The sequence below is a fragment of the Acipenser ruthenus genome, chromosome 30 (genome assembly GCF_902713425.1).
Source record: "Acipenser ruthenus chromosome 30, fAciRut3.2 maternal haplotype, whole genome shotgun sequence".
Lineage (NCBI taxonomy): Eukaryota > Metazoa > Chordata > Actinopteri > Acipenseriformes > Acipenseridae > Acipenser > Acipenser ruthenus.
Window position 1 is genome coordinate 13,485,440 of NC_081218.1, and position 27,889 is coordinate 13,513,328.

Here is a 27,889-nt window from a genome sequence, read left to right on the forward strand (position 1 = left end):
AATCCGTAACGGCATCACGCAACACTGTCCCTTTCCATATGATTAACAATAAAAAAAAACACATCATTCATTTGAATGAATGCAGCAGGTGCAGTTCACACAGTATTTACAGCCCAGTGCCCCAGAAAGCAGTGATAATGACTTTCTTCAACACAAGACGATGAAATGTTTAAAAAAATAAGTTTAATACAGAATGCTCCATTTACAGAACAGCATACAAATCACACAACACCATTAACAAACGAGATTCCTTGTGGATTCTTCAACAAACACACAACATCATTAACAAACAAGATTCCTTGTGGATTCTTAAATAAACACACAACATCATTAACAAACAAGATTCCTTGTGGATTCTTAAATAAACACACAACATCATTAACAAAAGAGATTCCTTGTGGATTCTTCAACAAACACACAACATCATTAACAAACAAGATTCCTTGTGGATTCTTAAATAAACACACAACATCATTAACAAAAGAGATTCCTTGTGGATTCTTCAACAAACACATAACATCATTAACAAAAGAGATTCCTTGTGGATTCTTAAACCAACATCATTAAGTGGTAGTCTCTGCGCTCCCTGGATCTCTGGAGAGCCTCCACATGGCAGGAGGTCTCTGGAGAGCCTCCACACAGCAGGAGGTCTCTGTGCTCCCCAGATCTCTGGAGAGCCTCCACACAGCAGGAGGTCTCTGTGCTCCCCAGATCTCTGGAGAGCCTCCACATGGCAGGAGGTCTCTGGAGAGCCTCCACATGGCAGGAGGTCTCTGGAGAGCCTCCACATGGCAGGAGGTCTCTGTGCTCCCCAGTCCGCTCTGCTGAAGGGCTGCAGCAACTCCCACCCTCCTCAACGGCATCAGACAGCAGCGATGCGCTTCAGGGCCGCTTCCAAACACTTCTTCAGGAAGGTCTCGTTTAAGGCAATGGAGCACGCTAAAGTGTTTTTATGCGTCACGGTTACCTGTAAACAAAAACAGGGAAAAAAAAGAGAAATCGTTGTTAGATTTCCTGGCTACTGTGGTTCTCAACTCCAGTTCCAGGTGTTACAGCAGACTTTCATTTGACCAAAGATTATGACCTGTGCAGAACGCATGTTATGTAGCATAACGATGACATCACTGCTATGAATATTCATTCTAATGCTATTGACTGAATCTAAGCATTCTAAGCCTTGACTGAATCCCATTGGATAACAACACTCCATGAGCTTCTACCACAGTCACGTAATCAACACCACAGAAAGATGCTCAGCTTCTGCTTACACTGCTCTGGTGCTTGGTCAGGACTGCAAGGACCAGCTTTGCAAATTTCATGGACTTGCGGAAGTGGGCAGCCTGCTGGCTCAGCCTGTCAATAAACTGCTCAAACTGGTCCGGGGAGAGCGCCACCTGCAGGGGACATAGCAATCATAATGACAGCAACTCAATATGGAAGCAGCTGAACCGGGAGCGATTGCAAACTAGCACAGGAAGAGATAGTATTAAGAGCAATGCTACTTCTAGAGGCAGAAGAAGGGAGCAGGGAAATGCCTGTATGTTAGGAGGAGAGCTCACCTTCCTGTCCAGCAGTGTGTGAATGACAGAGAGGACCTCCTCCCTCCACGGCACGCACAGCACCTGTCTGATCACAGCAAGCAGGGCTCGTTAACAACACAGAGCCATGGCCCAAGAGAGACAGCAATTTATGCCACATATGTTTTCTGACAGAGGATTCCCTGAGAAACTTAAAAATTCCTGTTGTGGTTGTGAAAGTACAACCAGCTTTACAGGAGCCCCACCTCCCCCCGAAACCCCTAAAATCAAAAAGAATGCACTTACCCAAACACCAGCACGTAATGTTCAGGGTCCAGGCAGTCCTCAATCAGTCTGCAGACCAGCTCCATCTGAACACTGCCTGTGAGGCAACAAAGAAGAGTTTCCAGGTCACTCCCAGAGCGGATAGAATCTGACCCTGGCTGTGGCTGGTCCACAGTTTGGTTTATTTGGTTTATCAAACAAGCATTGAAGCCAAGGAAGAGTCTCTGTATGTCGCAACGTGGTAAACAAAGTGCAACGCATCAGGAAAGCCAACGTTCCACTGCTGTGTACACCAGCATGGTGTCCCGTGGATCTGCTGGGCTGCCAGTACCTGCGAACCGGGCCTGCAGGATGGGTCCAATCAGAGAGCAGCAGGAGGGCCGGGGGTAGCGGCTGCAAAACGAAGTCACTGCAGTCATGAGGAATCGGGAGGCAGGCTCCGTCAGGGAGAGGACCTGCAACAAGCGCACTGTTAACACACACACACTACAGTGGGGCAGCATGGCTCACTGGGATAATGTACCGGTCCCACACCCAACCTTTAACCTTTGAAGACTGGGTTCAAATGAACTAAAGACCACAGAACCCACCACACAATTTGGCACGAACGCTAGTTTCTGTTTGACAAGACACCTAGGACTAAATGACTGGTCCGTTTAGGTCAGGACTGCAGTACACTCGCTCTTGTGGTGGCTGGCTGTACACAGTGTCATTGGCCTTTTCAAGAGCATTTCAAACAGGGAGTGCAGGCAGGGTGCCTGCAAGGAGCTGGCACACCTGTTGGCACGGGGTGCTGTGGTGCCTACCTTGCTGAGGAAGAGACTCCTGGCAAGCTCGGCTGCAGTACTGCAGCTCAGATCGGGGGAGAGTGCCAGCAGCACGGTGCAGAACTGGGGCAAGACCTGCTCGGGCACCTCAGAGAGACGCAGCACACTGCACAACAGCTCCACCTGCAGGAGGGAGGTCAAATCAGCAAGCGGTCACTATTACGTCCTTAAAGAAAGGCTTGAAGATGCAGCTCTGTGTTTTCAATATCATTTTTAACAAAGCAGCAATGCTCACCTGAGCTGGATCACACTCATTCAGCACCTGCAAGTCTTCACTGGAGCCTGGCTCTGATTTCTGGATGCAAAACAAATATTATAATTCACCCTATATCCACATATTCCACTAGCATTTATACACTCGTACATACTCTCCCGTATCTGTCACGCACAGACATGTGTCACAATGGTCATGAACAGACTGCACAGAACATGCTCCTGCATTCTGATATCTGATCTTAAACTTTCAACAGTGTGCGCTGGTTATCTGAGTTTTGACAGTACAGGACTTTGACCCAAGGAGGCTTAAATCAGAAGCCAGGGATGTTAGTAGAGAATACATGAAATACAAAGACAAGACTCACCTCCACATCGGATTCCAGTAGCTCCCTGAGCTTCGGAACGTAAGACTGCGAAAAAAAAATTAGAACTAAATACTTATTCAAAAAATCGAGGAAGAGTGCATTGAAGGTTAAGCTGTGAATCATCCACGACAGACACCCTTCCTGTGCATTCAATGTTAGGACACTATCTGACTATCAGATCTGCTCCTAATACCAACAGCAAATAATAAGGCACTTGAGAATGCGGTGAGAGGTCTGCAACGGTTTTAAAACCTTGGTTATATCAGGACAATACAGTACCCGAATTCTGTCAGGAAGCTCTCCAACACTGCCGGTCTTGGAGGTGCCCTGTCCCTCAGATACCACAGAGACAGACGCCAGGCTCGGCTGAAGCTTCTCGCTCTCTCCCGAAGCCATCAGTCCTCCAAGCAGCCCACAATCCCCTGCGCCACCCAGCCCTTCATCCAAGACAGGCCCATCGAGGATTTCCTCCGCAGCCTTCTCCTCCGTCCCACAATCCACTGCGATGTCGCCAGCGTGGGTCACTTTCTGCTTCTTGCTCTGGCTTCCCCCGTCCTCAGAGTCCGAGGCGCTGCCCTGGGTCAGCCCGACAGTGTCGCTCTTTCTCTTTCTGTAGTTCTCCGAGTGTGCATTGAAATACCCCATCCATCTGCCTCCAGGCCCACTGCCTGCTCTGATTTTCTCGGACAGCAGCTTCACTCTCTGTTGGCACTCGCTGGTCAGCTGGATCGAAGCAGCAGTGTCGCCGGATTCCAGGTCCCGATTTCGGACCCCGAGCAGTGCCTGAACCCAAGAGTCAGATTTGGGGTCCTGTTGGAATGAGCGGACCAAATCCAGCAGGCAATCTCTGGGCACCGTGGCGTGGGTCCTGTGAAGGAAAGCTAGGAGGTTCCTTTTGAATGCGACAGGAAACAGGCAGACCAGAGGCTTCCTGGGGGAAATCAAGAAAAATATGAGTGATACAAAGGAAAACTCCCAAGAGCTTTTAACTTGACACACAGGTAACCGGACCCAGGAGTGAATACAGCAGATTGCTCGTGGTGTCTGATGCTTACACTGCCAGGCTTTGTGCCTCTCCCTCCAGACAGGGCTCCTCTCTGGTCAGGGTGCTCATCAGGCCCCCCCAGTTAAAGCTCCCCCTCAAGCGTTGCAACACCTTTAGCGCCAGGGTGGCACCGGTGCTGCCCGACATCAGGGCCTGGATAAGCAGGCGGTGGCTCTTCTCAAACCGCTCAAGCAGACAGCCAGGGCCCTCCATCACACCTGCGGAACACAAACAGCGTGGAGGGGAGCCAGCTTCACACGCACCTGCCGTAACACTCAATACAGGTACAGATCCGCCATGCGATTCTGCAGCAAGGTGTTTCAATCGTTCTGGGCAGGAAACTGCATCCAAGTGTGTCTTCCAGAGCGTTAGTTTTGAAGTGCAACACCACACACCAGTAATGCGTGCAGGCTTCCGACAGAACCGTCTCCTCTGCAAATCAAACCTCTACCAAATGAACATGAATACCTACAGCAATAATGCAAACAAGGCTTGAATTTGAGCTTTAAACGAGTCTGTTGTAAAGATTACGGATGCTTTACTTTTCCCATAACTCTTTTGAATGACAAATTATCCAAATAAAATGGCACCAGATCAATTCACATTTTACTCGTTTTGTTAGAAAGCGTTATTCTTACTGGTCGGTGCGTTATGTTCAGTTAGCGCTATGTAGTAAAATTAAACTTTGTAAAAAAACAAACATACGTTTTACTTTTTAAATGTCCGCTCTTCGCGCGCTTTGTCCGCCAGGTCTTTTTTCCAAACACACAGGAAGCAGTCAGAGACCGCTACGTCAGCACCATAGAGTTCGCAGAAAAAGCAAGCGTTAGCACCCGTTCTTTTTTTAATTAGCATCTCCCAATAGAAATCCTTACTTTCACTTTACAGATGCCGTGTAAACCCAAGCTTATTTGCCGAGTTACAATGCGCCTCCGCTCTCGCTCATTTGCTGCCATCTAACGGAAATAAACAAAATTACTGTGAGAGCTGGAAACTAAAATCATGCACAGGATCAGAGAGTTTCAAAATGTTGATTTTGTAATGAAGAATATCATGGACACATACTTAGTTTGTTTTTAAATAAACCAATATAAATGTGACGCAACGTCTTGTCACAGTTTTACAAGTATACAGCAGCTTTGATGCTAAATCTGCAATTCTGCATTGTCTACTTTAAAGTTACTTCATACAAATATTGACCCCTTTCGCTGCAATGCGGTCTCAATATCTAGTACTGGCACTGAAACAACAGCGAGCTCAGCTGTGTGCGTCTCGTCTCTTTACAGAGCTCAGTCGAGCAGTAAATAAAGCAGACACGGCTTAGGCAGCTACCTGCACTAATATGACCAGTAACGGCTGTTTTGTAGTGGGCTCTATACCCCGATGCATTGTCTGCCACGTGTATATGAAAGGAGATCCGTTTTAATACGGTGTATATGTGTTCTGTTAGACTAGCAGGGCAACAGGAAATGTTATGTAAGGGAGCACCAACTCTTCAGTATGATTTTCAAGTGAAAATATCTGCATTCCAGAACACACGTGGAAAATAAATAATTCCCTGCTGTAGCCTAGGAAACAAGGTCTGTAAAATAACTACTGCGGAGAATTTGAATTGTGTCTGGTGCATGTCAACACAATTGCATTTTATTTTTTTGCTGCTACACAGAGCAGCAGCAATGGACATCCATGGGAGGCCTAGGGAAACAAGAGCAATGTGCCATGCATGCAAAGCTAAATGCTAATGGATCACACAATCTCACCCTTAGGTCTTACCCTCTGAAGGATCTAATCCACGTCACACAAGAGTCTGGTTATATTTTAGGAAACAAGGTGTTCTAGAAGCATGTCCAACCACCTTGTCTTAAATAAGAAGTGAAAACTACCATTCACCAAACTGAACAGACAATTCCAGTCACACTAGAGGACATTCAGGTACTTTGATATTAAGGATACACAGCTGTGGACTTGTATTGTAAATGGCTGTCTGCCAACCCCAGAACCACACAAAGCAATTTTAAAACTGCATGGAGATGCAATAGTCTGGCTTGGGAGGGGGAGCACGCGACAGCAGAGATTTAAATACAGAGACAATGGAAAGTTGTGAAACACCTTTTATTTAATTTTTTTTTCCTTTCTTCACATGCGAAGAATATATAAAATGCATTTAGTATACACACACACACACCAATACCCCTCAGTCTGTAGACCAAGCCTGACATTACAGCACTGCATTGAACAGATTTTACATAAGACACATACTTTTAAAAAATGCCTGCTTTAAGAACACTGCTTAATACAGAGAGAGGGGTATAAACACAAGAATGTCAGAACACTGGACAGGAACGCCACCAGCATTGGGCAAGTCAGCAAGACCATTCTCTAGCTGTACTGTTGGGCAAGGCAGAGCTGGCATTGTCAATGCATTGCATTAGAGCTTACTTCTTTAAATCTGCCAGACACCCACAGTATTCATTTGACAAATACACAACATCTCCCAAACATTTCATCACAGCATTACAAGAGGTCTCCCTCCAAAAGAAAGAGTTACAAAAAGATCCAGTATTCTTACAAACTCAAAATGACTAGACAGCCAGGTTTATAAAAAATAATAATAATAATTCTTATATTCGTGTCAGCACTGGAATCTGAAGTGTGAAATCCATATTCTATAGAAGTGTATGCAGGTTACCAGGCTGCAAAGATATTTAAAACAGTGCAAGACAAAACTATTTGGCAACAGTAATCTTGAACACGCTGCTGTGTAGCAGCGGATGTGACTTCATGTGTGCCTATTGTAGAAGGCATTAGCATATACTCCCTCACCAGCCCTTAGAGAAAAAACAAATACACCCAACAGCTGAACTTTCTATACAATACTGGTTGAAATGAATGGGAGGATAGTACGACTAACTGTCCTGGAATGTATTGCATATGACCCAAATAGAGGCTAGTAGCCTATATGGCTGCAGATCAGAGAAAGCAAACTTTACCTGCTGGTGCAACACAACTGTACAACAGCAAACTGTGCTCGCAAAAAAATTAAACACACCCCCAAATGGGATACTGCCAATTAAAACTGAAGTCAGTAACATGGATTGTTCAAGGAGTGCTAACCGAGGGTCTGAAGTCCATTTACCTCCATCTTCGGTTTCTTTGCTTGTAGACTTGCGTTTGGAACACACGTTGTAGACCATGCTCCAGACGTTACTGAAGCTTCCTAGTACAACACTGCTCTCTGTGCTGGAATGTGGAAGGCAATTATATACCAGGAAAGAAATCTGCTTGGATCCACAGTGTACACCCTGAAGTATAACAAAGTAAAAGAAACAAAGACAGGAGGAGAGACGATGCCAACAGAAGGCAAGAAACTGAATTTGGAAACTTTGGTTACCACGTCTTACAAAACGTAGGAGCAAAAATAAAAGATGGAAATCAGCCAAGGCTACAATTTGCAAGAGTATGGTTCATTCAAAACTACCCCAGATTAAATCTATTCATAACGGCTTTCCCACTGTGGGAATGCAATGGTCCTGGAATATGAAGTGGAACCAGCAAGGCTTAAGAAAGTGAACACTTGAGATCCCTGCAGAAGCTACTGACATACTTAAAACATGTCTATAGAAGACTCCTAAACAAGGACACACAACCAAACTGGTTCCTGCTACAAGCACAGTGGTTTGAGGCAGTCAAGCCTCTTTGCGATGGGCAGCAGGGTGAACCATCGTGCAAGACGTCACCCCCCGGGGATCAGTCCGAGTCCAAGTAGGAGTCGTCCAGGAAGATCTCGAAGAAGCGGCGGTGGCTGAAGTGGTCGTCCAGCACATCATCGTCGTCGTGCAGCAAGGCCAGGGCGACCGCATACTGCATGATGTGGAAACCCTCACTGTCAGACTCTTCTGTGGAGCTGCGGCGACGAGGCTGGCAACAGAGACACACACAAACACAGTGAGCGAACTTCAGTTTAACAAACACTGGGCTCATTAAAACGTGTGTTAGAACCGTGCTGACAAGACACAGTAAATAGAGGATACCCCATTCATTCAGGGAGTAGTGGGGTTTATTCCACAATGGAGGACAGCCCCCCCAAGAGGGGAGGAGGAGGAGGAGACTGAATAACCATAGCATTCCCATGATTGTTCATGGTGTATTGAGATAAGACAGCAAGACATCTAACGTAACAGAATTAAACCAGACATGCTGTATTTATCAAAGCTGCAAGTCTTAAACCCCTGGCACTGGTTATTCATTAGTTTCCTTACTAAGGCTGCGGATCGCCTCCTTCTCAGGTGCCTGTGCCCTTGAGGCAGCTCGTGCAGGTAGATGCACTCCGATCTGAAGGGACAGCATCCATGCCGCATGTAAAACTTGCACTTTATTTTGCTGAAATGAAAGTTTATCGTTAGCTGTTATACTAGTATGTTAGGAGACATTCCTATGCCACAGTAATCAATACATTATATATGCAAAGACTGGCTCCTTCATACATAAAAAATAAATAAATAAATAAAAAAAAGACTATTTCATAAGATTCTCTAGATGCAAGTGCAACACACATACCGTCAGACAGATGCACCAGCAGAACCCAGTCCGCTTGCGTTCAAGAAAGCCATAGCTCAGTAAATGGGATACACTTGTCTATACGTCCAGTTAAGAATCAGACAGAATATATATCCACCCCCCCCACATATACAGCAAAGTATTTACACAGCCAATATGCACATTTGCAACAGTTACAGTTTGAGACTTACCTGGTCCTTTCTTTAAATTTGGCAACCAGGGTGTGCTTCTGGGCAGGGTCACTAACCCAGTATTTGTTTGGAATGTAGAAAGTGGACTTCACTCTGCACTGAGGGCACGACCTAAAGAAAGATTTAGTGGAGACAACAGGTTTCAACGATGCATGCAGAGGCACAAATGAAAGCTTGTGAACGGCGGTTTGCAAGCGCGGATCAGTGCCACCCCTCGACAGGGGCTGGTACTCACTTGATGACCTCGTCCTGGAAGTCCTTGGTTTTCCTCCAGGTGACGATGCAGCCCAAACAGAAGGGGTGGCTGCAGTTGGGCAGGATTCCGAAGCGGCGATCCTCCGGGGCTGGTTTCTCATACACCTTGTCCATGCAGATCCCACACATCACATCCTTACTCCTCTCGTAGGCATCCGAGGCAGACGCCCCCGCATCAGTACCCCGAGCCATGTCCCGGGAGTCTGTGGAGCTGCTCTGAGCTGCCTCTTGTTGGCTGGAAGATGCCTGGTAGAGAGGACCAAGGATACCTTGTAAAGTGTGTAGAGAGACCACCTATACAGGAGAGTATAACACTTCTTGCCCAAGCTGCTGAACTTCAGGCTGGATTCATACCTTGGGTAGACCATGTCGCTCATGAGAACCCAACTTGCTGGCACATTCTAGAACATTTATTGCACCAATCTGGAGGCAAGGGGCCGAAGCAGAGCTGGACATGGAACCTATCCGGCACAGAGAGGGGGTGTTTGGAGTCTGTTGTGCTGCATGTGCAGTTACTGGTTCTGCAAAAAGGAAAGTTACCACACAGCAAAAGAGGTCAGTCTTTCCTGCATTGTAACTCAGTTAATTATTCTTGGTGTTCAGATCCAAGCATCAAGATGTTTCTGTATGGTACTGCTCAAGAGATAGACCTGCTACTTCCCCCATAATGGCAAACGATTACTGAAGCATGCTTACAAGTTATGTCTCCCCAAATCAAAAGCACTACTGCAATCCAGGCATGAAGAACGTGGGCTTCAATACATGGCCAGTCCATGCTGCTACACCCACATGAACCCCAGAGACTTTGCGATTATCAACATGGCATCTGGAATTAAATCCTCATGGCCACAGTATTCTCACCCGCTTGCTGCCTCATCGGTCTGAACTCGGTAGCCGCGTGATTTTCCTCATCCTCCTCAAACTCTGTGCTCAGGCGCTCAAAGTTCCTCTGGAGGCTGGCCAGGCTCGTAACGGCAGGTTCGGACCCCCGTCGACTCCCGGCGTAACCCCCGTGGGCCTGCTGGACAGACGGCTCCGAGCCACGGCGGTTCTGGAACGCACTGCCGCCCCAGGGGGGCACGAGGGCAGGCGCAGAGCCCCGTCTGCTGCCCAAATAGCCACCATCGGCCTGGAGGACGTGTTGGTACCTACCGGAAATAAACGTTTGAACCCTTCACGGTGTCCCACAATGATGGGAACAATTGTTTTCTGCAATGAGGTGCATCAAACAGGGTTTCAAATCCACCGACAGGTCATCCAAATGTATTAAACATCTGAAGCGCTAGATTCCTTGGGTAAGGGGCGAGTTGTGGGGAAACCCAGAACACTACATTAACATTGTAAAATTGATCTTCAACGCATGCACACTTGTGCAATTCATTCTCTTTACAGAAGCGACATTTAAAAAGAGCCACGTCACAAGCTCTTGTAGCGAAGTGAAAGGTACAAACCTGCAGCGGTCTCCGAACCAGCAGCGGCCTTTCTGGAAGTACTTGCAGATCTGGGAGGATTTCCACACCGGCAACTGGTGAGAGAAGTGACAGCTCTGGCCCAATCTACATGTCCCATGGATGAAGTGCCTGGGGAGAGTGAATATATAGCCAGCGGTAGCTTCAAACGTGTTACCCAGACCAGAGGGAACACGTGTGATGTACTGCTTACTCAAGTTTCAGTGTGGGTCAATGCAGAAGTCAGTCAATCTCTCACTAAAGAGAAAGTAAAAAATGACTGTATTCATATAAAGAAGTTCAGCTTGTGTACTTTGAGACAGTTTGTAAAGAGACGCAGTTATGCGGTTGAGATTCAGGACAAATAGGCAGATCAATTTAAGCCAGTGAGGCTACATTGCAAATTTTTTTTTTTAAATACGTGTTGCATGTTGGATAAAGGCGTCTGCTAAATAAACAAATAATGCTGACTACAAATTAAAACAAGTAGAATGTAAAAACATGGGTTGTAAAAAACATAAATGGAATGCAGAGACAAACGGAATTTGAGGTAGAATTGAAACTGGTTATTAAAATGAATATTTAAGTAACTCATGGAAAATCCTACGCAGTATTAAAGCGAAAGCATGCTGAAGCAGAGGGAAACTTAAATTGGGCTCGGGAAACACATTCCGTACGCAAAAAATAACGAAGGCTCGTAATAACACTGCATTCCAGGAAACTTTCAAAATAAACACGTTCGAACTAACGAGACGGATAAATTACAAAACACGTTTAAAATTACACTTACAAAAGATGAACTGCGACAAGGCGTCCGCTGACACACGTTTAATTAAAGTCAGTGCTCACGTCGGGACGAGGTCAAAGCGAAAATTTAAAAAAAATCATAACAAAAACAACGTTGCTTTGCAAGACTGCGGATGTAAACACCAACTTCCTTTCCAACTACGATAAGCAGCTAGCGAACATGTTCCCAGTAACGTAAACATGACAGGAACGAGCGTCTAATGCGTTTACTTCGGGGTAATTTTACTTTTTAAAACTCCGGTACCTGCAGGGAATTCTGTCTGTATTGGAAACCCGTTTGTTGTTGGTTCCGTTGCCAACGCTTGCTCGCTCCATTCTTATCCCCTGGCAGGCGGTGGGTTGTCTGACTGACCAAACAAACAGACTGCCCGGGCCGACGAGGAGCAGGCCGCCTCACGTCACTGCTCGGAAAACTTCCCACCAATGAGAAGCTTGAACCGAGACACCAAAACAAAGCGTAGTATCGCGAGCACACCCGCAAAAACACAGATTCAAACATTCCGTGAGAGCAACGTTCAGTTATTTTTTGCAAAGACCCGTCTTTGCATACAAAGCTACACTGCAATTATCTAATGCAGGATTACAGAATGTTAAAACACTTATTACAAAAAGCATGTTTAAACGCTATCGAATTAAAAATACAACTGTAAAACAAATACACGCCAACTTTAAAAGCTAGTTTTTACCCATAAACAATCTTAGAAAAGTATGTAAAGTTTGTGAAACTACACTGAAAATTCACCTTTTCCCAGTATCTTGAGCCCACACTGAGTGAAGGGTTTGACAAGTATATGTAGGACAGAAGCCAAGGCATAATGGACGGTATTTAGCGTTGCAGACGGTGCCTAAAGACTTTGCTCAGAAGAGCCACAACCACGAGAAAACACCTGCACTGCATTAATTCCCTTTGCAGTACCTGCATAGGACGCCACTGCTAGCTTCCAGACCCCGGGTTTGCGCTGTAACTCCTAGCCTGGCTTCCATGTTGTACTCGTTACTGACAAAGAGCTTTCCCAATACAATGCTATATATATTGTCATACTGGGAGGGGAGAGTTAACCTTTTTCCTGTTGGCTGGCCAATAGCATGGTACTGCCAAAAAATACCTCGGCCAATTAGAACCTGGTAGTTTTGTTGGCGGAACAATCGAACTTCCAAGATGTAGTATGGTCTGGCCATTGGCACACCAGTTAAAATCTAAATATATTATAGTTAATTTTGTACAGGTAGAAAGCTGATAGTTTTCATACTGGAAATGGGATGGCTAAAAAAGAATACATATATATATTTTTAAAAAGACATATAATCAAATTATCCAAAATGAAACCTATTTAATAGTTAAAACAACTACTGTTCATACATGCAGATCAGCAAATACAACACATTTGATACTCATTAAAATGAAGACAGTCTGACCCATGATAAAATTCAGGTTGATTTTTTAATTAAAATATCTAGTTCTCAGTTTTATGGAGTGTGTACATTTGCTCAATAACACTTCATATTTACATTATTATAATCATTATTATTAAAAAAAAAAGAAAAGCAAACCACAAGAGCAGTTTCAAAGCGTGGTACTGATTCTGAGATCTACACTGTCCTTTCTCTTCATCACCCGCTCTCATATGAAGAAGGCTCACATTGCAGTTTCATTTATAAAATAAATGGGATGCCTGTTCTAATGATTGCCCATGGAAGCCTGTCTCTCTATTGGTCAGGTTACTGTAGCATGCTAAATGTATATTTTTTTAAAACCGTTACTAGTTTCAGTGTCTTATTCACTCGTGGATGGAAATAAGACTCCCATTGCATAGCAGTCTGATCCACTCCATTGAGTCAAATTTGCCACATTATACAGGTAACAAGCTCAAAGCTCTCCCATGATGCACAGCAAAACCTGGAATGGCACCAGCTGTTGGAGGTGGAGTCTTAAATCCATCTACGACTCTGTGGGTGCAAAAAGTAGACATAGGAAGACAGTACAGAAAACCAGCTGCAATTTTATGCATCAACCGAGGAAAAGGAACGAGAAGCCAATTTCTTCCAACTGTCCACGGCCTTTCCATTCTAGAGGGATGAGGAGTAACATTCTGCAAATTCAATTTCCATGGGGGAAAACTAATATTTTAGGATAATATGAATGCATGCAAGGAGGATGTTTGATATCACATTGCATGGCACCAAGTACAATGCAAAGAGAGTGGAAACTGCACAGTGCTGCAGCAATCTTGTTCAGCATAGGACTATATTACTGTTCCACACTCAGTCCTTGCTCAAAGCCAGACCTGTGCTAACACAGTGCTTCTCCACGATTCTAATTCACCCAACTGCTTCCCTTCTCTTTACCTCAGCTGGCCTGTGTAGTACAGTGTGCAGCTACCACTACAGAAGGTATCCTTTGACATTGTACTGCGGCTGCTGTGAGCAGGGGTTACAACAGAGCTTGATAGTAACAGCATCATAAAACCCATTGTCTACACAGGCATAAAAAGGTTTCTACATGTATCAATGTGGTTACACATTTTCCATGCACAGTGCTCCTTTATTAGACAAGATCCGGTTTCCACAGACACATTGTAAGCAGCGTCCCTGATAATAATAATAATACATATATTCAATCCAGCAGCCGAAGTGAAACTCTGTGAATCCCTCAAGAGTCGATTATCTTCATGCAGTTGACTTTCAGTAGATGCTTTCTCGTGCTAGTTTAGTTACCCCTTGGACCGTGCATGCTACAAGGCTCAGTGTTGTAATCAGTACTGCTAGCGAAGCAGGAATTCTGCTTCGTTTGTATGTACTTTATAACACACGTCTAGCTAGGTATTCTCCCCTGCACACACATGCACACAGTAAACTTGCTACAGACTGTAACACAAACCTACATTGTTATTTACTACACATACAAAAATAGCATACCATTAAATATACTTACTGTATATTTAAGACAAATCTGTGTATTTAAAACAATACAACATGACTGTTATTTTGTCATAAATCTGGGCCAGGGTAGCAGAAATTTAGAGGTAACATTTAAGGGAGTAAAGCAGTAAAGTTTTACGAATGAATTGATTGTAACTTTGTTCTTCCTGTCATATGCAGTAGTTTCTTTGTACATTGCAGTGTTAAAACAAAAAACTAAAAAAAAGTAATACATTTTGACAATTCACGACACACGTGTGTCACCTGACTGCCCTTGATTGCCAATGATCTGGGCTTAGTTAGTTAGTTAGTCAGTCTTACTTTATTTTTCCCCTGTTCAATTTTCCTTTTACCTCAAATGAAAAAACACTGCCAGGTAGTGTCAGAGACAGCAGATGTAATACTGCTACTTCTTAGCTCTGTCTTATCTCATTATAGTTTGGCATTAAAACAAAACTGTGTTATGCATCCGTTTAGACATGCTGAGGTTCTGTTTCAGTAACTTGGGCAGATACTGAATTTGAGGTTTCGTCTTGGTTCAAAGTCATTGGCTAAGCACAGATGCATGACATATTTAGCCTGCTGATCAGCAAGGACTGTATAAATATCACTTTCTTTAACAATTTACAAACCTAAATGTTATTCTACTGTCTTGTCAGTTCATAATCTGTCTTAAGCTTCGTTACAGTTTATTGGAACTTTTTTGTTCCTCATGTTTTCAGAAATTCGGTACCCCGGTTTCCACTAGGCTGCACTGTTCATTGGAAGAAGCGAGCGAGGGCTTCTGGAGAGGGGAAGAAACCAGCAAACGCAAAGTTGATCCGGAAGACCTAAAGGCAGGAGCAGAGTGGGAATGCAAATGGAAACGTAACACAATCACAGGTGTGTGCTCATTTCCTACACACAAGTCCTCTGAAATGCCACGGCTTGATCCCAGGTCCCTAGTGCACGGCAGCCCCAGACGGCCTTGAAAGGAGACCAATTCTTTGGCCTTTGAGAACCCACTTCCAAACACCCTGTGCTGAAAACAACTAAATACAAAAAAAAAACAAAAAACAGTAAACCAATGACTCAGAAGTAAACTCGGACTAAACCGCAGTATCTGTGCTTCTAAACCGTCTTGCACCAGTGCTGAGGGGGTGGACCGTTCAGCCTGTCATAAGAGAAACCGGACAGAAAAACTCTCAATCAATCCATTCCAACACAGGACCTTGTTCCAATCATGTTCTTAATATTCAACTGAGCATTCCTGAGCCCTGCTCCAAGCAGGGCACTCCTTATTTAATAGAACCTAGGTATGCAATTCTGAAGTCATTAAGGATCTGGTTGGAATGGACCGACAGAGCCATAACCCGTTACAGTAAGTTCTTCATAAAGACCGACTTGCCATTACCAACCACTCTCCGCCAGTCTCTTTCCATTTGGAGTTGTGGCGGAACAGAGGGAGCCCCCTTAAATTCAGAGGCTGCGATAGAGAGGGGTTCCACCGTCTAATGGGGCAGGTATCAATCCTGGCGCATTCATGTACCATTACATAGTCCCAAACAGTGATAAATGCATCTATATACGTGTTATAAAGGGAGTTCTTTTATAGAGAATGTTGAACTATAGGGATACAGCCATGTAATGAAGGCATTATAACAACCTTATAATTACAGGGCAGCAGGAGCTTTACACAGATACTGTAATAAACTCTCCTTGCTAATAATCTTCAAAACCTTTAAGAACACATTTCTAGATGTATTAAAACCAGGCCTGAAATGACTGAAATGCCCAAACTACCCCACAGCATTTTGTTTTGTTTAGCTTGGAGGACATCAGGACACTTTTGCTGTGCTAGATTGGACTCAATTTAACGCCTAAACCCTATTGGTTAAAAAATAATAATAACAATAATAATATAATAATAATAATAATAATAATAATTATAAAAGTATTCTGTCGCAGCAGCAGTGAATCTGCACCTCTTACTTGCTGTTTGACGGTTTGGGATGTTTCAATGTAACGGCTGTATCCATACATATATATATATATATATATATATATAATATATAATATATAATATATATACACACACTTCTATATTTGTGTTTGTGATTGTCTTCTTTTTGCTCTTCTAGTACATATCTTTGTAGATCTCCTGCAGGAGCGGGTGTAGTGAGGTCTCGGACTCTGTCTTTTTGATTTTCTGAACGAGCTGTGCGTTCTCAGTCACTAGCTGTCGCAGGTCGGCCATCTTCTGCAGCAGCTTGGGGAAGAGGTACAGCGAGTCGGGGTGGTGAGCCTGCAGGTGCAGGTTAAGAGCCTGCAAGATGTTATCCTGGATCTCCTCCACCTGCCTCACATTCATCAGGCCAGGTCGGTCTGCAGGAACAAGGACAGCGAAGGGTTAACAAGCATATTTAAATGCATCTCTGGGTTTGATGCTACTCCCAGAGATCACTACTTACTTTCTGTTTCTAACTAGGCGCCACATTACTGCACCTAATGATCATGTTTAAGCAGTACGTGTGTAACGTTTGAGTATTGTTATCAGTAAAGGAAACTTACTGACACATCAATTGCTACTGTGCTTACATTTGGCCTCACAATATTTTATTCTTAATAAACAGCTTACAGGTAGAGCTCCCCAAGACATGGTGACCCTCATTCTCCCTCGCGTCTATCTCAACCACTATATCGAACCTGCCCAACATCAATGGGTTCAGGACGAGCTTGCCCTGAATCAGCCCAGCCCAGACCCCAGCTCACCGCCACAGAGGATGATGGCAGCCACGAAGAGAGCCAGGTCGCTGTCGTCGAGCTCCAGCGCGTTGAACTTAACGGCGAACTCGAACTTGGGCTCCATGATCTCGTTGAACGGCCGGCGCAGGCTGCGCAGGAACTCCCTCGTCACGAAGCCCTTGCCATTGGCCACCAGCAGCCCATCCTTGTTCATGAGGGAGGGCAGCATGCAGAAGATGGCCTCGTGCACGCCGTACTTGAGCAGCGTCACCTGTGGAAACACGTTACGTCAGACACTCCTTCAACAATAAAGTAACTGCACACAAAGACAAAGCCATTTAGCCTGAATCCTCTACTGTATTTTACAGCACAGGGGAATCAACCTGGATTCTCTCTTAATGAAATCCAGGTGCTGTCAAATGCTGCAAAAAGAAATAAATCTGGTTTATCCCAGCAGGGTATGAACAAGTCAATCCCAAAACAACTTGGATACAAACGAAATATGAGATGTCACACTGCTTCAGCTGTCTTTTCATCTAAATTTGACAAGTTATAACTGGGAAAAGGCAACCATTTTCTGAACGAATTAAGAGTATATATTACACGACAATGCAGAGTTTAGACATGTTCTTTGCTGAAGGTGGTCCCTTGCTTTGACAATGCATTTAAACAGTACAGAGTTGGGGTGTCAGCCGCTGTTACCTGGTCGTTGAGGTAGAGCCCCACGAAGCCCGGGATGCTCTTGGCAAACTCAGTGAGCTCTCTCACCGTCTCCACCGTGGTGCACTGGCAGCGGTAGAACACGTGCACCCCGATCTCCTTGGTGGGGGGCGCCCCGTGGATCAGCTGGTTCCACACCACCCCGTTCTCAGCCTGCCACAGCGTGTCCATGTCGTGGACCACAAAGGGCTGCGGAGAGGAACGGGACACAGAAATACATCACGGACTTCACTATGGATTTCAAATGGCGTCACACATGCAGACTGAAGTTAAAAAACAAGCCCCATCAATAAGCCCCATAACTCCATGCCTGGCTGGGCTCCTGAATACAACAAGGAACTCACTACACCTTAAAACACCCAAGCGCATCATGCTCTCTGAGTGCATAGGACCTTATTTAAGTCTTTATTCAGAGGGGTATGTCTTTTAGAAAGACTAAAGCTGCTAAAGGAAGCCTGTTTGCAATGCAGTGCTGGTAGTAGTGGTGCTGGTACCGGGTTGGTGCTGGTCCTGCCGGTCAGGATGCTGCGCGCTTTCTTCTTGGTCATGTTCAGGTTCTTCAGGTAGGCGTTGTAGACGTGTTTGGCCAGTGACTTGAGGTCCGAGCCCCCCGGGTTCTGGACGCTCGTTTCCCCAGCCAGCAGTCCGGCCACCAGCTTCCTCTTTTCTGCTTCCGGCATGCGGCCGTACCGGATCGCTACGGAGATAAAAAACGGGAAGGTCAGCGACGTCACAACACAAGCAGGTGGCTCCGATTGTAAAGCAGCTGAGACTGACCGTCGTGGGACATGCCCAGCGCGAGGCACTTCTGGAAGCGGCAGTACTGGCACTTGTTGCGGCTCTTCTTCTGGATCTTACAGGTCCGCTCGCAGCGCTCGTACTCCAGCTTCATACGAATCGTCCGCCGGAAAAATCCCTGAACACAGAATTGCACCAGGGAGGCACGGGGTTACAGCGGATTCAATAAAAGACAGGGCAGGAAAACATTCAGCTTATTATACCTGCTGTACTACTGTCCCCTCCAACGACGCTGATTAGCACTAATCTAGCACTGCCTTACCTAAGTTAACATTCGACAGTCCAAGATTAATGCTAAGAAAGCCCTCAATCTCCAAAATGCATTAGTAACTCCAATACAGGGCTGCGTTAGAAAGTGAAGCCAGTTATATGGTGGTACAGTCATGACCTTCATTTGTCTGATAACGTGGGCACTGGAAATCTTACAGCTGTCTACTTGAAGAAAGAAGAAGGAAAAGTTCCCATTAGTTTAAAAACGTTACTTTGATGAATTGTGCGTTTCTTTTTTTTCCGCAGCAGGGAATTTGCAGATAGCACTGTACTCCAGGCAAGATCCCATTCCCTTTAAAACGCGAGCCCCCCCCCCCCCCTCGCCCCTCGAATAGAAAGCGGTACCTTGCAGCCCTCGCAGGCGTGCACCCCATAGTGGAAACCGGAGGCCTTGTCCCCGCAGATCCGACACTCAACGTTGAGCCCGGGGCCAGGCGGCTCCTCGCGGCCCAGCTTCAGCTGATCACACAGCGACGGAGACGAGGTCTGAGACAGATCTGGAGAGAGGAGAGAGCTGCTGGTCACTACCGCTGCCTTTACACTGGAACTGCACATGGGAAAGCAGGCACGGCCACACTGATCTCCTATTTATACTATTTATATACACACGCCACTCAGCAGCTCTGACGCTTATGTAATGTTTCTGGTAGCTGACTTGCAGGTCACAAGGCCCTGTCGATGCTGGACTATGACGTGTGTACGAAGTTGGAATTACAACACGTGAATTGATTCGGTAACAGTAAGCGGCAGCAACTTCTTTAGCAACACAAAACACAACCAGAGAAACAAAAGATTTCTATGACACCCTTTCCCTAATCGGAATAGGCCATTCTATTATGTACATTCTAGTTCTGGCTACCTGTGTAGCTGCTGGACGGCGCCGGGCTCTCTGGTTCTGTGGTTCCGTAGTTATTGTTGTTGGGTTCTGACCCGTCCTCCTCCAGCCCTGGGCTCAGTTCCCAAGCTGTCCCATTGGCTGTCCGGTGTGGAGACCCGCTGATCTCTGCATGCACTGTCCCGTCAGAGCTGGGCTCAGATCCTGCATCTTGTGAAATAATGTCAGGTGTTTCTGCTACCTCCAGGGTATAGATCTCCAACACTGTCTCGTCGCAGACAACCTCGGTCCCGCCTCCCTCCTGGATATAAACCTCTCCTTGTATTGCGCCCTCCTCCAGCCCGGCTCCAGTAGTGAGCAATGTTTTCTCAGGGCTGCCTGCCACTGTGGACTCCCCATTCCAGGGCAGTGACTCCCCGTTATTGAGGTGGATCTCCTGGAGCGCAACCACTTCTCCTCCTCCTCCTCCTCCTCCTCCTGGCTGAGGCTCGAACCCTAACCCCCGATCCTTAGTGCCGATTCCCGAAACTCCGTCCTGCAGCCGTTCCATGGCAGCGCGTCCTCTCGCTATCGCTGACGGGCCGTCGTCATAGCGCTTCAATCTCCTCCCTGCCAAAGAAACACAACAGGGCCAATCAATCAGAGCACATCGCTGGAAGCACCTCAGTACAGAGATGCTAGCAGGGACACTTTTTCAGAGCAAAAACTTTCGCTGAACACCTGTCTTGGAAGTCCAGGGATGGAAATAAGACTCCTATTGCATAGCAGTTTCACCCATTCCAGGTTTTAATACAAGCTTGATTAGCCACTGTGTATAGGTAACACTTATTAAACTCATGGATCACACTGTATGCAACGAGAGTCTTATTTGCATCCCTGAAGTCCCATTTTTCTGTAGACCATTTAGTTAATTTTACCCTAGTGAAGTCCATATACAGCTATGGCCAAAAGTTTTTCATCCCCCTATAGAATTAACAAATTTTGCTTCATACAGTCGAATGAAACCTGCTGAATAATGTTACGCTAACATACCGCTTTGTAGTTTTACATACACTTAAAAACGGAAAACTGGCAAAAATGGAAAAATGTGGCATTTCGAAATCTAACATGAAATACTGTACTACTACTATGGCTTCCGGTAGACTATTGCAATATCACTTTGTAGTTTCTTTGATTACATGATGTTAAATAAAATGTTGATTATGTTCATATAGTTTTAAAAAATGTTTTATTAGGTCTCACTCCTATAATTATAGGTGATGAAGAGTTTCTAGGCGCCTGCATGGCAGACTTCGAAAGCGTGTGCGTGTATGCATGCTCTACACTGTGTGAGTATGCATGCTCTACACTGTGCGAGTATGCATGCTCTACACTGTGCGAGTATGCATGCTCTACACTGTGCGAGTATGCATGCTCTACACTGTGCGAGTATGCATGCTCTACACTGTGCGAGTATGCATGCTCTACACTGTGCGAGTATGCATGCTCTACACTGTGCGAGTATGCATGCTCTATACTGTGCGAGTATGCATGCTCTACACTGTGCGAGTATGCATGCTCTACACTGTGTGAGTATGCATGCTCTACACTGTGTGAGTATGCATGCTCTACACTGTGTGAGTATGCATGCTCTACACTGTGCGAGTATGCATGCTCTACACTGTGCGAGTATGCATGCTCTACACTGTGTGAGTATGTATGCTCTACACTGTGAGTATGTATGCTCTACACTGTGTGAGTATGCATGCTCTACACTGTGCGAGTATGCATGCTCTACACTGTGAGTATGCATGCTCTACACTGTGTGAGTATGTATGCATGCTCTACACTGTGTGCAGGACTGACTTACCAAGGACACCCGTTGACAGCCAAGGACTGACTGTCTGGTTGTGTCTATTGACACACAGTACAGTATCAGCTATCAAGTTCAACCTTCCCACATTCCCTTCTTCAGCTGCGTGGAACTCTATACAAATCACAAGTCCTTGGGGCGTGCAAAGCTGGCTCTACAACGCCTCTAAACTCTCAGTCACAGGGACGGTCAGGAAGAACTGTGATTTGTATTGGTCAGGAGTCTGCGGTTGTACTGCAGCTAAAGAACTGGGAGGTAGGCAGCGCTACCTGGTGGTTAAAGCTGGCAACGTGGCCTAGCGGATACAGAAGCGGACTGGGAAGCAGGGTGTTGTACCAGCATGCGCACGGAGCTCAAAGCAGGGAGGTGCCCCTTTAAAACATCCGGCTGCATTTTACAGCACGAAACTTTTACAAATCTTTGGAAATCTCCGGCTTTGCGAAGATTAAAAAGAACCAAAAAGACTTTATTCATTTCCCAGAGCAAACAACAAAACAACCATCCGCCCCCCCAGTTTAATCCACCAGCTGAACTCAAGGACCGGTTTCATAACTGTGTACAAACTGTTTAGAGAATGGAGGGGGTGTGAAGGGGGTCGCTGGCTGTAGGACACTGAAGAGAGGACGCCGTTTCCAAAAACCAAACAAACCCAGCAGCCTGTTTTTCAATCCGATTGCAATACTCAATTCAATGTGTCCTTTCACCAAGCCACAAGCCAAAAGATGCTGCAAAAGTACACCACGTTGGTCAATAGAAATTAAGCAGGGGGGGGGGGGGGGGGGAGCAGTAAGACTGTCTTCTGTTGAGAACGGGGCTGAATAACAGCAGTTAACATTAGAGAAAGGCTGCTGGGCGTCTTCTCAGAGTGAACTGCAGATCTGTCTCTATCTTACTCTATCTTACACAGGACTTGATCTAAATTAGCATGCTGTGTTACACAAAAAGTTTGACTGCACTTATTTGACTTTGTTCAGAAGCATTAACACACGTTTCAAACTTAAATGATGAAGTGCAGGTAACTAAATATGGCCACGCTTCATGTTTGAATGAATGACACAATTAAAAGGCAGGCGCGTTTATTGAACTGTTGTAAATAAAGCTGCAAACTGAAATGAAGATGTCTTTTTTTTGGTTTGCTTGTTGCGAAAGTGGCCTGCGTTCAACTTGAGGAAAGACAATAGAAAGCAAAGAAGGAAGTTTGACTCTGTCAGCAAAGTTCCTGAAAGTGGAAATGGATTGCATAGTGAAAGCGATAGAGCCTGGGAATGTATTTGAGCGTTCAGGGTCACAAAGGTTCAAGTCATCTGACTGCTTAGTATACAGGAAGCTGTGCAGACATGCTGTGGTATTGAAATCACATATCCAGAATCGATCTGAACACGCACCACTGTAACTGCATTCACTTCACAGGTCCTGCTGTGGTATTTAGACAGAGGTGAGAGACGAGACTCAAACCTCAAAACTTCAGACGTTTAATCAGCAAATCAACTCTGTGATCCAAAACCTTTTTTTGTTAACATGTGAACATTACGGCAGAAGAGATGATTCAGGTGTAAAGGTGACACTTTTGTTTTATGAATAAGTGACCCGGCTACATCCACAGTAGACTATTTGGTTTTGTAAGAAAATTGCCACTTTTTGTAACTAACGGAACAGAACTGCTTGCAGTTACCATCTTGGTCAATGGCTTGGGTTAATGGTATGATAATAAAGAATTAAACTGACCAGACTTCTTTGCCATCTTGGGGCAACTCAGTCGGTAGGGCACTAGGAAAGTCTGCGTAAACAGCTGCCTTAAACACGTCTTTTCATGCTCGTTAATTATGCGTTCCAGAAACATAGGAAACTACCAGTTTGTTTTTTTTATTCACTTAATTTTTCCATGTTTTTTTTTTTAAACCAGTACAGTTCCTAACAAGAGACCAAGTGTTTTCAGACTCCTTTCCCTGACAGCACATCAGAGCCACTCTGCAGAAGGAGGCTTTTCCAGTTAAAATGATATTTCAAGGCTCTTTGATGGAACACTGTGAAGACAGGCAAGCCCCACCTCCGCACCAGCCAATGGCAGACTTGCTCTATATAACACCACGCAGAACAAGGGTAAAAGTCTTCGGCTGGGCATTGCACCATCAACTGGGCAGCGTGTGTGGTTAGGACCTTACACACCAAGAAACTGTCAGTCGATCGCGGATGGTGGGTTCTCAAAAAAGACCCGAGCTTTCCCGGTTTGCCTAATGCACGGTTTGCTAATTAGGGACATGTGTCCTGAGCTGAAGGAGAAACCTACAAAAAACTTCTCCAGTAAGAAACAACTTGGAAAGCAGTAGGGAATGGCCAGTCAGACACACTTTCAGGTCCGTAATGTTGAACAAAAGCTCCCTCACTCTGAACCAGCTGTATCAACTTTCTGTCTGCAAGGTCATTATTTCAGTAGCTCCGCAGCGACTCTCATATCTGGTTAGTGGGAGCTGTGCATTGAAAGGTAACGTCGCACACATTCCAGTTCAGCTACACTGACGCTGTGTGAGGGAGAGGTGAAGAAGGGGAGAGTTCTTTAACAAGGCTCAGGACAAACGGTCTGGCTGTCGGGTCTCTTTCTCTTCAGGAATGCGAACTCCAAGAGGCTGACAGGTTTTATTATTGACTGTAAAGTGTCAAGCCAGGAACAGCTTATGGGAGGCTTATTTATATCTCTGCATTATCATCTTAATACAGGATTGCTCTGTGCTCTTTTTAAGCCACTGCTACTGTCACTCTCTCTCTCCCAGTCCCTCACCTCTAACCACTAGGCTACACTGTCTCCCAGTCTCTCAGCTGAACCACTGCCCCCTAGTCCCACAGCCTGATCACAATAGCCATGCAGAAATCCCTGGAAATACAAAAGCCCCATTCTTCATTACTCGAGAACGTTTAGCACGAGGAATACTAAAAGGCTCTGAAGTCTGTCAGGACAGCAATCAGAGAAGGACTGGGATGGAGTACTGGAGAGTTTTGGAAGTGCGACACAAGCCAGCCACTGGGTTTTACCATTAGTATCTATGTCCAGCTATCTGCTATCTGTTAATAGGGTGTGCTTGTGAACTCAGACCCGGGCAGGCCACTGTGAAAGGGGCTTAAGATTAATTTGGAAAGCACAACTTATCACAAGGCTAGTGTTACAAACCCAATGCTGCAGAGGCTTCTCTACCCGCTTTTGTTTTTTGGAACGTGCTGTCACTTGCCCTGGCAGCACCTCGCTGAAAATGAGAGAACATCATGGTTTTTAAAATTCTGACGACATGAGGAGACCCCCCCCACACACACACACGCAATAAGCTTACTCAACTCTTACCCTGTAGAGACATACTGCACAATGAAGTACATTCCTGGAACAAGCACAACAGGTTCTGGGTAGACATGTCGAAACGCTCGGCAGATCTTCAAGGGCAGACAGTCTGAAGCAGAAACAATGAGCATTGCATCCTTGCTTGAGGCTGGGCAGTCAGGGCTTTACAATGTGTACTGTACAAAGTGGGTGTCTCTCTCTGGAGCGATACGTCAACTGAGCTTGATATTACCTGTGGATGTGGCCACTTTCTTGGAGAATCTGTCTTCGATCTTACAACACAAAACTCATTGGTTATGCAGGGATGGAAATAAGACTCCTATTGCATTACAGTTTCAACCATTCCAGGATTTAATACAAGCTTGATTAGTCACAGTGTATCGGTAACAAGTTCAGGTGTGTCTTATTAAACTCCTAGTAAAAACAGGAATGTATCACACCACTATGCTGTGGGAGTCTTATTTCCATCCCTGGTTATGGAAGAATTTCTCAACAGGAAGCTAAAGGGCCCCTTAAGGGGAACCGTTAGCCAGTATCACAGTTATTTTGTTTGTGATTTTGTGTATATAGCTAAGTAGCAGAAACATTTGTCGAGACCCACCTTCATTCAACCAGTATCCAAAACAAAACAGTTTGCAAATCTCGAGTCTGACACCTACATTGGAATTGCTTTAATCATTTCCTGTGCGTTTTTTACTGAATCTATTTCCAAGCATGCATCTACTCCCATTCCAGATTGTCTTAGAGTTAATACTAAAAAGAATTACCCAATAAAGTTTCCACTGTTGTAAATGACAGTGAGTCACCTATAAATACCGCAACGATCTCTGTTGCGAGCACAGGAGCTCACGCTGAGATGTAAAGAATTGAGACAATTCAGTTCCAGGAAATGGTCCGTGTAAATGTCACTATGGTCAGCTGACAGGCTATACTCTGAATCAGGACAATGCCGTGGTCAGCACATTCCCTTACAATGTAAACAAAGTCATCCCCTCGCTAAAGGGACACGCGTGGAGATTGACTTTGGGATACAGTTTATAAAGCAAGACGCTTTTAATAAGATACCGTGACTTATCATAGCAGTTAGACCCCCGCAATTCCCTCGGTGTGTGTTATTTATAACACTGTTTTAGCGTGACAGCGATTATATTATCACCTGTAGCATTTTATGGGCCAAAGTGTGTTTGATCTGTTCCTACCCTACTTTCGTTTTATCGTTTTACAACCGCTGAATTAGACACTCCAGATCTCCCTCAAAACATACTAGCTAGTCTATGGAGACACACATATTATAGTAAGCGCTGAACAGGATCCGAGAAGGCTGCTAGAAAAACAATTTCTGAAATAACGCCATTCAACTTCGCGTTTGCCGATTACACGACGCATTTGCTTTTGTTTTTCAAGACAATCGGACACAGTTAAAAGCCGCGCGTCCTCGAAATGGACAGCTTTTCAAATGAATTATCCATGCTCCCTCCCTCGCAAAAAAACGACCCCCACCGCACCCAGACAAAGCCAAAGACACTCTGGGTTTCTTTTTTTGTTTGTTCTGTTTTTGTTTTTTCAAGATACCTGACAATTCAGTTTACAGACTAGACGGCCCTTCTTAGAAGAACACCTGATCGCGTTTTCTGTACACACACAGAGTACAAAAAACCATGTTCGTCTCTGCGAGTGTGTCAGGGATCTCATGACTTGACAGGTCTCTTTTTAAGGCCAGTTCTCCTTACCTCGTTCTCTGGTTACTTGGGGAGTAATTTTCGCTCCTTGTTCTTTTTCTTGGGAATCACAAACACCGGCGCTCCGGGAGAACGCGGTTCATCTTTTCACTTTTTTAAAGCACTCCTCCGACTCGCTTTCTTTCTCTTCCCCGTCCCCCGGCTGCTGTGAAAGAGTTTCACGTCGCCGTTCTCTTTGCGTGGCTGTGTCCGGTGTTTATTTTTTTACCACAGACGACCCGTGTGTTTATTTTATGACTCCTGTTTGAATTCAGAACAAACTTCCACCCCGAAGTTTTGTTTTCCTCTGCCCGCTGCCTCCCTGTCAGGATCTCCGCTGTCGCTGTCAGAGGTGACGCGCACGTACGGCGTGACGTCGTGAGGGGAGGGGAGGTTACGTTGGATCTTATTGCGCGTCAATATCTTAATTTAAAGGGCGCTGTATGTATTTGAAACGATGTACAGATAATACACCCATTCGTAAGCCTCCTTTAGTTTCACAGCCACGGTTCAATTCTAGCAATACAACCCACGTATTTTTGAACAGGAATCGCGAATTTTAAATGATTTCTAGAGACAATCAAAAGTTGAGCATTCGCTGATCTCAGGTCAAGGTGCAACTTGGAGCATAAATGTGAAAGGGTGTGTGTGGACGTGGATTTAAATCCTTGCCGACTGTCCATTTAAAAGCAGCGCGTATCCATTCTCGGAAGTACTAACAGGGTACCGGAAGAGCCCCGCTCTGTATTGATCTCGGATGTTTGCATATTTGTTTTCTGAAGTTCTCTGCAGGCAAAAAAAAAGAAAGTGCGTGCATCAACTGAACTGGCATTTTTCTGCCTGTCATGAAGGTGTTTAACCAGCAGGTGTCACTGTGCACGCTTACAGACGCAAGATCTGGCTTGAAAAGGTTTTTGTAACAGTTTCACCACGAACTGTTTCCGGGGCTGCTGATTGGTGCATTTCAAACGATGGAAAGGAAGTGGATGACTAATTAAGAGTTCTCAGCAATAATGCAAAAAGCTACACCACACACACACACACACACACACGCAATCGCATCTGTTGGTCTCGGTGTGATTTTGTCTGTGTAAGTGTGTAATCTTCTCTTTCATTTTGGAGATCAGCTGCAGAGGTGTTTAAACCTCTCTTTGTCCTCTGTGCAGTGTTAGGCAAACCAGTGACGCTTTCCTCCAGCTTGACTTTTTTCTGTTT

General features: G+C 45.2%; 3 protein-coding genes across 5 annotated transcripts; all 3 read right to left on the reverse strand.

The window, feature by feature from the left end:
* Positions 1–163: 163 nt before the first annotated feature.
* LOC117435008 (Fanconi anemia group E protein-like) lies at positions 164–5,332 on the reverse strand. 2 transcript variants are annotated; one of them, XM_059004956.1, is made up of 11 exons: positions 4,961–5,332; positions 4,266–4,473; positions 3,490–4,141; positions 3,211–3,255; positions 2,865–2,924; positions 2,609–2,752; positions 2,134–2,257; positions 1,824–1,899; positions 1,560–1,626; positions 1,269–1,394; positions 164–967 (listed from the first exon to the last, which is right to left on the reverse strand). In XM_059004956.1, the coding sequence occupies exons 2-11, from the start codon at positions 4,466–4,468 to the stop codon at positions 863–865; spliced, it is 1,602 nt and encodes a 533-aa protein (XP_058860939.1). In that variant the 5' UTR covers positions 4,469–4,473; positions 4,961–5,332; the 3' UTR covers positions 164–862. The 2 variants fall into 2 exon arrangements, with proteins under 2 accessions (XP_058860939.1, XP_034767002.2); XM_034911111.2 differs by having other exon boundaries at positions 4,266–4,687; positions 4,961–5,330.
* A 1,016-nt stretch (positions 5,333–6,348) lies between these two features.
* On the reverse strand, positions 6,349–12,549 carry LOC117426692 (probable E3 ubiquitin-protein ligase makorin-1). 2 transcript variants are annotated; one of them, XM_034044593.3, is made up of 8 exons: positions 12,430–12,549; positions 10,710–10,838; positions 10,120–10,406; positions 9,613–9,779; positions 9,239–9,504; positions 9,004–9,114; positions 8,515–8,635; positions 6,349–8,173 (listed from the first exon to the last, which is right to left on the reverse strand). In XM_034044593.3, exons 1-8 carry the CDS (start codon positions 12,495–12,497, stop codon positions 8,003–8,005), a joined length of 1,320 nt encoding a protein of 439 aa, XP_033900484.3. In that variant the 5' UTR covers positions 12,498–12,549; the 3' UTR covers positions 6,349–8,002. The 2 variants fall into 2 exon arrangements, with proteins under 2 accessions (XP_033900484.3, XP_033900480.3); XM_034044589.3 differs by lacking the exon at positions 12,430–12,549 and adding an exon at positions 11,758–11,914.
* Positions 12,550–12,935: 386 nt separating this feature from the next.
* Positions 12,936–27,511, reverse strand: LOC117431393 (peroxisome proliferator-activated receptor delta-like). The gene is made up of 8 exons (XM_034052266.3): positions 26,687–27,511; positions 19,804–20,388; positions 19,290–19,441; positions 18,654–18,792; positions 18,371–18,573; positions 17,859–18,065; positions 17,184–17,427; positions 12,936–16,796 (listed from the first exon to the last, which is right to left on the reverse strand). Exons 2-8 carry the CDS (start codon positions 20,327–20,329, stop codon positions 16,549–16,551), a joined length of 1,719 nt encoding a protein of 572 aa, XP_033908157.3. The 5' UTR covers positions 20,330–20,388; positions 26,687–27,511; the 3' UTR covers positions 12,936–16,548.
* Positions 27,512–27,889: the final 378 nt, after the last annotated feature.